General features: G+C 33.9%; 1 protein-coding gene across 1 annotated transcript; it reads left to right on the top strand.

Annotated features, from left to right (window-relative positions):
- The first annotated feature begins 3,280 nt into the window (after positions 1–3,280).
- On the top strand, positions 3,281–7,264 carry LOC132164896 (protein SIEVE ELEMENT OCCLUSION B-like). The gene is made up of 7 exons (XM_059575408.1): positions 3,281–3,415; positions 3,690–3,782; positions 4,307–4,752; positions 5,666–5,760; positions 5,858–5,988; positions 6,105–6,563; positions 6,665–7,264. Exons 1-7 carry the CDS (start codon positions 3,281–3,283, stop codon positions 7,262–7,264), a joined length of 1,959 nt encoding a protein of 652 aa, XP_059431391.1.
- The last annotated feature ends 2,765 nt before the right edge of the window (positions 7,265–10,029 follow it).

Below are 10,029 nucleotides of genomic sequence, written 5' to 3'. Positions count from 1 at the left end.
CAATCCAAAGGGATCGACTGCACCACTGCGATCAATTGCACATCCACAACGATCGAGCGCAGCACTGCCACTACAAAAAAAAAAAAGATGATTTTTTGACGTATCTACAGTAACACACTTTTTGCCATGTCACTAATTAATGACGTGATAATTATTGCCACGTCAAGAAAAACTTTATTGACGTGCTAAATTTGCCACGTCAATAATTATTGACGTGGCATTTTGACACGTCAATAATTATTGATGTGCCATTATTTCACACGTCAAAAATTAATTATTTGTTTTAAAAAATATATATTAGATAACAAAATTTAATTGGTACCTATATTATGTAACAAAATTTTATCGGTATATGTATAATTATACCAGATTCAAAATTTAATTAGTACCTATATTAGGAAACAAAATTTAATTGGTACCTATATTGGGTAAGAAAGTTTAATTGGTATATGTATAATATATATACCTGATTCAAAATTTAATTGGTACCTATATGTGTTTTAAAAAAAAATAGAAGGTAACAAAATTATTGACGTGTTACATTTGACACGTCAAAAAATTTTTAACGTATCTACAGGTGACACATCAATAAATTCTTGACGTGCCGCATGTGGCACGTCAAGAAAAAAAATATTTTGACGTGCCACGTTTGACACGTCAAGAATTTCTTGATGTGTCAAATGTTGGCACGTCACTAAAAAAATGAGCGGGAGAAAATTATTGGAAGCGGGAGATCTCTCTTATCCCTCCTTTTCGTTAAAATTTGCAAAGTGTCCTTTTTTTTTTAATCAATCTCCACGTAGTTGTCCCTCTCCTTCTTCCTCTTTTTTTTTTTTCTTTCTTTTCCTTCTCACCAAGTGTAGCGGGATGGTTCTTTTTCTTTTTTTTTTGGTGGAATGGGTTTCTTCCCCATGGCTGGGTCACGGCAGGCGGCTTCCCTCTCCGGTGGATCCCTTTAGGATGATAAAATCACACAAGCGGCAGGTTGGGTTTGGCCGGTTTGGTTTGGCGACGATGAAGAAGAAACGAGCTGCGTTTTCTAGATGGGTTGTTGATTGTAAAAATTGAGACAAATATTCTGATTGGCTTGTTGAAGTAGCTGATTAAAAAAAAAAAAAAAAATTTGTTGATTTTGTTGGGTCGCTGTTACTTCGGCAATGCTGGGTTTGGGAGAAAGAAAAGAAGAAAAGAGGGTTTGGGAGAAAGAAATTAAAGAGAAACGGCCGGTAGGATGGATTTGGAGCTTTGGTTTTGTTTTTTCGCCGACGGTTTTTTCCAGTTTTGTCTGGATGAAGAAAAGAGAAAGAAGAAAAGAAGAAAAAAGGGTTTGGGAGAAAGAAAGAAGAAACGGCAAGTGATGCTGGCCGGTAGGATGCTCTCCGGCGCCGGTGGATTGGTTGTGGGTATTGGTGAAAAAAAAAATTCTTTTTTTTAAATATATATATTTTTTTAATAATTTTTAAACTTTATTGACGTTTCAAAATTGGCACGTCAACAAATTTATTGACGTGTCAAAACTGACACGTCAACAAATTTATTGACGAGAAATACTAGAATCTAATAAAAACTCCACATATTGCCCATAAAAGTCCATATGGCAAGATGCCACATCATATTTTTTGTGGAGGGAAAAAGACAAAACAAAAAAAAGATGACGTGGCAATATGGTACATGGAATTTTATGAGCAAAATATGTAATTTTTATTAGATTTATTGACGTGTCAAAACTGACACGTGGACAAAATTATTGGCGTGTCAAAACTAACATGTGAACAAAATTATTGACATGTCAAAATTGACACGACAATAAATTTGTTGATGTGTCAAAACATTTATTGACGTGTCAAACAGTGATACATCAAAAAATCTCCATTTTTGATACTCTAAATTTTAACGCCCGACACACATCATTAAAGTTTAGTGACGTGTCAGGCCACCTAACACGTCAAAAGCACCCCATCAAGAAAAAAAATCCATTTTTTGTAGTGAAATAAGATAATTTTGAAATTAAGAAGAAGAAAAAATGAGGTATAAACAAGGACCATAATTAATATATAAACAAAGACCATAGCTAATAATTTATAAACAAGCTAGGACTAAAACCATAATTGACTTATAAATAAAGACCATAAGTAATTTATAAACTAAGACCATAAGTAATATATAAACAAAGGCCATAGTTAATTTATAGACCAAGACTATAATTAATATATAAACAAAGACCATAATTAATAATACACAAACAAAGACCATAATTAATTTATTAACTAAGACGTACCACAAGCTGATTTCTTTTAAGCGGGAAGAGAGAATAGCCTAGAAGAAGTTAAGGACAAAAATGAGCTACAAATTGATTTGTAGCTAATTCTTACAAATTAGTCTAATAAATTGTAAATTGTTTCTAAATATGTGAGAACCAATTTTTTTTTTTTTTTTTTTTAAATAGCATTAATAAGAAAAACATGTGTCTTTATATGTTTTACGAACACGTCACTTTATTAAATGAAACATGTTACACATCATTCTCTCAACCATTTCTTTTTGCAAGATCTAATGATTGATTCACATATTCACTATACGAAGATGGGTGAAAGATGGGACGAAGAATGATTTTTTTTTTCTTATTAAAATAGTTTGTAAGAATTAGCTACTTCATGTTGAGAGTGTTACATTTACATCCATCTCTTGTATAAATTCATCATTGAATCTGTGCGACCTGCATGTGATTCCACATATTTAATAGTGAATTTGCAGATATCTTATACAAAGATAAACAAAAAATGAAAACCAAACAATTTTTATTTTTTTATTTTGGTGTTAATGTTTCAGCTTCGTACCTGTCAAATTTTTTTGTTGTTGCTGGCTGGGTACTGTTCATGAGATCCGCAATTATTGTGACATGTACGTCAGCCATGTGAACTAGCTAACAGAGATCCGAGATACTAGGTTTCTTTAATTTGTTTAGTCCTATGTTTTTTGGGCAAGTGACAAATATCTAATGATATAATTAGCTGTTGAATCTTACTGCAAAGCGCAGAAACAAGGGATCAGAGATATAAGAGCCATGCACATGCACGCCATGCAAGTGGAAATTGTAAAATCATAACGGCTAGCTCTGATGGCTATAAATAGAACAGGCTACCTATTGCAGCAGCACAAGCCAACTTCTTTGTTCTTCCCAGAAAAGTCTAAGAGTTTCTAAACTTTCTATATATATATATATAAACAATCTCCTATGGCTGTGGCTGCCGATAAGGGTGATCAGCTGAGCGTGTTAGCCATGTCTGACGAACAGATCTTGAAGCTAATTTACGCAACTCATGTCCATGCTGACGAAAAGTTTGATGCCAAGGCTCTTTTCATCGTAGCAAAAAACATTCTTAAGCGAGCCACCCATATTGTTGACAATGTCGTGGTGATATATATGCTTCTCTCATTATATATAACATCTGTGTTTTTTTATTTTCGTCATAGCTAGTGCTTTTTGGGATTCACTAATATTGTTGTAACACTTTCTATATCATTAAAAAATCTCCTCGAGCTTGGAAATGGCAAAGAGATGAGCATTGAGATCATTTCAACACATTTTATTCTAGAAGATAAAAAAAGTACTAGATGGGAATTGAGTTGAAATAACTTTGGGTTTTCAAACCTCCTTATTTTTGTTTTTTATTTGTTGTTTATTATAGGGTGCTCAATCACATCAGGAGGATTTGGAGGAAAAGGCACCCAACCCCAGCTTGATCCCCCCACTGTGCTTACTCAAGCAACTTTCTTGCGAGGTAATAATAAAGAAAATATGAATGTAATATTTTTTTGGGAGAACTTCAATTATGACACATGAATTATCACGTGTTTTTTAAAAGATCTTTCAAATTTTAAAAATTCTTAATTTTACCTCCTGAACTTTTAATTTGATACAATTAACCCATTTCCATCAATTTTTATCGTTAAACCCTAACGGAAACCACTAAAAAGACCAAATTATCTTCAATTTTTCCTTCTTCTTTTTTTAATAAATTTTCAATTTAAAATTAAGGGTAAATTTGAAATTTTATAAGAGTTTCAGAGATATAAAGGTTATTTCATCACTTTTAACGTCAAAAAACTGAAGGGTAAATTGCATCAAATTGAAAGTTTATTGGGGTGAAATTGAGAATTTTTTTTAATTTGAGGGGATCTTCTTAAAACGAGTATTATTTCAAAGATCCTAAGTAAAGTTATCCCAAAAATGAATGTAATACTTTTATACATGAAGTTACATTAGCGAGCATCTTTCTTATTAACAGTAATTGTGTAATGTTAGATGGCATGCAAGGATCCGGGTGAGGAAATTGCACACAAAACAACGATGTCCATACTCAACAAGCTCTCAACCTATTCATGGGATGCGAAGGCAGTGCTGATACTTTCTGCTTTTGCTTCTGAGTACGGGGATTTCTGGCTCCTTGCCAAACTGAACTCGTCGGACCAACTCGCCAAATCAGTGGGGATCCTGAAACGAGTACCAGTCATCTTAAAGCGCCCAGACCTTCAGAAATATGGGAAATCGATTGATGAACTTAACAACCTGGTCAAAGCCACATTGAAAGTCATCGAGTCAATCTTTGAGTTGGAGAAGCTATTTGTCTACGATACAAAGGATATACCAGCATTATCACTTGCCATGGATTGCATCCCAGTGGTTGTTTACTGGGCTATCATAAGTATTGTAGTTTCCACTACTCAGATGTGTTGTCTCACCAGCGATGAGTAAGTTCTTGTCTTTGACATGTACTTTGCATTAGGGGTGAAAAATCAACCACCTAATAACTGCTTTTGAAGGCAAATAGAAAAAAATGCTAACCGCCCATATATATATATATATATGAAACAACGTTGTTTTTGTGTTTAAATAAAATATATATACATCATTTATATATATATATATATATATATATAAATGATGTTGTATGTAAGAGGATATTATCGCATTACTATAAAAACGATGTCGTTTTGTTTTTTGTGTGTGTGTGTCTTTTTTTAAAAAAATTTTGATCTTTTTTTAATTTTTTATTTTAAAAATAACCGCTAACCACCAATTAATCGCCTAGGTGGTTAACCGCATAAGTAGTTAATGAATTTTACTAACTGCCTAGGTGGTTTACGGTTAGCAGTTTTAGCCAACAACCGCTAACCGTAACCACCTTTTTATTCTTACTTTGCATGTCGGGATGCATCGAGTATAATTCATCACGTATAAGCCCCAAGGCTGTTTGTAATTAATGTGACTGTTTATAGGTTTCTAAACGGCATGGGGTGGCATATATAATAAAATAGTTTTTTTTTTTTTTTTTTTTTTTTTTTTATATAGAACTTCCATTGATGAAATTTCATGATCATAAAACTCTTACAACATAGAGCATATAGCTTTGAAAAATTATAACCCAAAGCTATGAAGTTACATAGTCATAAAAATGAGTTCAAGCTTCCGCTAACCCATGTACAATTACATTTAAGGAACAGATCTGCTTCGTGCAGACTAGATCTATGATGTCATACTCCTCCGCTGCTGCTTGTAGGGTTTTTGTTTTTTGTTTTTTGTTTTTTATTTTGTTTGTCTTACATAATATTTTTTCATTAAATCTAATGCAAATGCTCATTATTAATTCATGGTTGATTTCAGGGACAAGACATTGGAATTATCGCCCTTTGCTCAGAAAATCAGCTTCACCCTATACTCTCTAAAGTTGCAGATAGACGTTTGCAATGAACAAAAAGGTTAGCCGCTAGCAAATTTCATTCATAAGAAGCACATGCACAATAATGACTCAAAAATAGGCAACAACACTGACAAGTTATTTCTTGTTTACTGCAGAGGTAATAGAAGCATATAGGAAACTCAAGAAACTCTTAGGAACACCTACTGAAATCATGGAGATTTTCAAGGCCCTGATTTTTACCAAGGATAATGTGCAGCATCTTATTGATGGTTCCACAAACAAAACGGTCAGCTCCTCTAGTATATATATATATATATATATATATTATGTTATTATGTGCAATTGATACATTAAGAAGAATATATTTAGTAGTTAATTTTCATAATCGTGTTGCACTAACAGGTTAGCATCGAAGTGCTGAGAAAGAAGAATGTTCTCTTGTTCTTTTCGGGCTTGGACATCTCCATTCATGATATCTCGATTCTGAATCCAATCATTGATGGAATAAGGAAGAAGAATCAGTATAAAATTGTATGGATCCCAATTGTGGAGAAGTGGACCGATGACTTGCACAAGAAGTTTGAGCTACTGCGGCCTAAGATGTCGTGGTACATAGTGCAATACTTTTCGCCTGTAGTAGGCATCAAGTTCATCAAGGAAGAGTGGAACTTTGAGAATAAGCCTATTGTTGTGGTGATGAACCCACAAGGGAAAGTGGAACACCAAAATGCACTCCACATGATTCGGGTGTGGGGAATCAATGCCTCCCCTTTCACTAAAGAGGTTGAACAACATTTGCTGAAGGAATCAAATTGGCTTGAATATATAATGGCTGGAATTCATCCAAATTTGCAGAAATGGGTAAAAGTTATTTTAAAAAATTTAAAATTCATTGCAAAATTCATGATGTCCATTCAAATGAAATTTGATGTTTGACATATATATATATCTTGTATAATTAGATGAGAGAGGAGAAGTACATTTTCTTCCATGGAGGCAAGGACAACGTGTGGATCCAACAATTTGCAAAGAAAGCAACTACCCTCGCAAATGATTCGATTATAAAGGAAAAAAGGATTTCCATAGAGACATTTTGCTTAGGAAAAGACAGCAAAGGGGAAGATGACCTCAACATCCTAGGGCATTTCTGGAACAAAATAGAAAGCCTTTTCTTGTGTGCCAAGGCAAACAAAGAGACAGAAGAGAACACTGTGATGCAAGAAATCCAAAAGTTGCTTTCCTTCAAGAATGAGGGTGGATGGGCTATACTGGTCAAAGGGTCAAAAGTGGTGGTCAGTGGTCATGGAACGATAATTCAAAAGGTCTTGGATGAGTTTGAAAAATGGAAGGTTTACGTGTCTGAGATTGGCTTTGAAGCTTGTTTCCAGGAACACCATGACAAGCTTCTTGAAGGGGATCGCCCATGCTGCCGTGTCGACATCCCATTCACTGCTGGAATGATCACAGAGCCTATGAAATGCCATCATTGTCCCCGTGTCATGCAGACCTATGTCAGCTTCAAGTGTTGCCATGTTGATGGTGCTACGAAAGGGCTGCATTAGATGGCAATTACCTCTCTCTAGATCTCTGCTAATAACTCTACCAAATAATGACGTTTGCACAAAGTTTGTAAGCAGTATTGCTAGTGGTACGATGAAGTTGTTGTGTAATACTACAATAAAAGGGCATCTTGATTGCGTTTGAAGTATGATGCCTATGTTATGGAACAAATGTAATCCTTTAAAGTTCATGTTGGAATTGGAGGTCGTCTTTGTTATGCATGACACTTTGTTAAATTTTAAAGTGTATTTTCTAGAATCCACATTTATTAATTTTCTTCTTTTTGTTTTGAGTGATGTAGTGAGGAATTTATTTAAGTTTAAATATGGGAGGACTTATTTGCACATTATAGATGACACATGTCATTCTCTTCTTGTTTAGCCCTTTCAACTTGCCACCTTCTATCCTGGTTATCTCACCATTATCACTACCATCATTCAACCTATTTCATCTTTCAATACAATCTTGCACCTTCCCATGAGACATTATTATCATTTGATATACAAATTCGTTGTTCTTCCTTGGTCACATGAAAAGTCACGCTTATCTTGTTAGTTAAGTGTGAGAATACTCTAGAATCATTCCCTACCCCTTATATATACCCTAGGCATGTTTCCTAATCTCTCATTGCATCATATCTCACCAAAACCTTCTCATATCTTGTGCAAGTGTGGTCCAACCTAAGTCTTTTCTATTGTTGTAACATTTCATAAATAAGAAGTATATTTTTCCATTTAGTTTTGATCTTTGTTGCACTACTTAAAAATTAATTGTTCCTATTTTTTGGACACCGTATTTCCTGCATGGTATCAGAGCTTCAAGGGTGGTGGTGATTCATCCTTGGTGAAGAAGATCAATTGGTGGTGTGGGAGTGGATTTCGGTGGACGCTTTAACAATTTTGAAATTTTGGGGTTGAGGCGCTCCACCATTCTAACTACAAGATATGGAGATTGTACATGGAGTCTTATCTTGTTGGGGAAGACTTACGGGAGGTTATTGGTTGTGGTGATGTGAATCCTCTGAAAAATACTCCTGAGAATGTTGATTACTTGAAGAAATGGCACATAGCGAATGCAAAGGCGGAATCTATCTAGAAGATATCTATTTCTCATGGGCTATTTGAGCATATCATTGGGTGTAAGTTAGTCGGTGAGTTTTAGACTAACTGTTGTGCAAATTTATTTAGCTCGCAAGTACACGAATCGATTGTAATTTAATGGATTGCAAGTGCGAGGTCGATCTCACAGAAAATTGTATTCTTGAAAGAGCAATTTAAATCTAAACTAATTTTACCCTAACCTAGTTCCAAAAGGGTTTTGAATTTTGGTTTTAAAAATTAAAAGACAAACATAAACTAATTAAAATAAACTAAGAGATAAAATACTAAGGTTTGGGAATTCACACTCACCGAATCGTAACAACATACTTCTATGTTTATCAATATTAATCTAAAGTTCTCACAATTAAAATCTTATATATGTTTTACTATGCTTCAAACAATTCATCAAAACCATCTCATGTATCCATTCATTGCACAAATCACAAGAGGAATCCAATATCAATTAAATCATCAGATGTGTACGTAAATCACAAAAGATATCCAATCTCAATTGAAACACCAAATGTATCCGTAAAAGAAATCACATGGGATATCAAATTATTTAGCCAAATAAAATCAAGCAATCAATTATGTGAAATTATCTTAAATCATCAAGTGTATCCTTGAATCACAAAAGATATCCAAGAATCATTCCACACATTGAAAAGAAGTAAAACAATTGAAATATTAAACCCAATAAAATTAGATAAATAAAAACTTACATGAAAGTATTGATGTTCTTCATCGGTGAGGTTTCATCCCCAACCTTAGTTGGGAATTTAGCTCCACATAAAAATAAAACCTAAATCTAAAGAAAACCTAAACTAAGAAGAGAAAAACTGTAGAATTTTGCTCTCTGAAATTCTATATATTTTCTTGAATGCAAAGAAGTCTATTTATAGGCTTAGGAAAGTCTAGAAGCCCAAGTAAACCTAGATAATTCGGAGGTATGTCTCCCAGTCAAAATAGAAGTTTGAATTCGGAATAAGATTTGTCCAGATTTGTGTCTTTACTTGCGGGGCATTTTTGGCATAGTAACTGTCCGAATTAGGAAAATTATATTTCACAACTAATTGTAGTATTTTGTGTTATCTTTCTAATGACCCTTGAATTACTTTAATCTCATATTTGAACAGAAAGTTATGATCAAAATACTAAGATATGTACAGAATCTGAATTTGAATCCGATCCGAAATCTTATCCAATCTGATCTTTTATCCAATTTAATCTGATTTAACCTTTTTCTTGGATTTGGTTAAACTTAACCACATCATCTAGATCTTCTCAAAGTTTGCTTTTTTCCAAACTTTGCATTTTTCCCTTTAAAGCTGTAGTTTTTCTTTAATGACCTACAAAACACTAAAAACACAAAACTAACACAAAATATTAAATAACGACACAGCTAAAAGATTAACTAATGTAAATAAAGGGGTCCAAATATGCAACATTTGGCACTTATCAAACACCCCCAAACTTACATTTTGCTAGTCCCTTAGCAAAACAAAACGGAAAATAAAATGAAAGCAAGAAACATAAATCCTCTTTCGTGGGAGAGACAATTGCATTTAGCATATGCAATAAGCCTTTTAAACACCTAGGCATCCCTAATGGACGAGTGAAGTCTCGTAAGCGATTAACAGGAATGATACCCACAAATATTGTGCACT

This window comes from Corylus avellana, chromosome ca11, assembly GCF_901000735.1.
Source record: "Corylus avellana chromosome ca11, CavTom2PMs-1.0".
In the NCBI taxonomy this organism is placed as follows: Eukaryota; Viridiplantae; Streptophyta; class Magnoliopsida; order Fagales; family Betulaceae; genus Corylus; species Corylus avellana.
The sequence above is the reverse complement of the archived record's forward strand: the minus strand, read 5'-3'. Positions and strand labels throughout refer to the sequence as shown.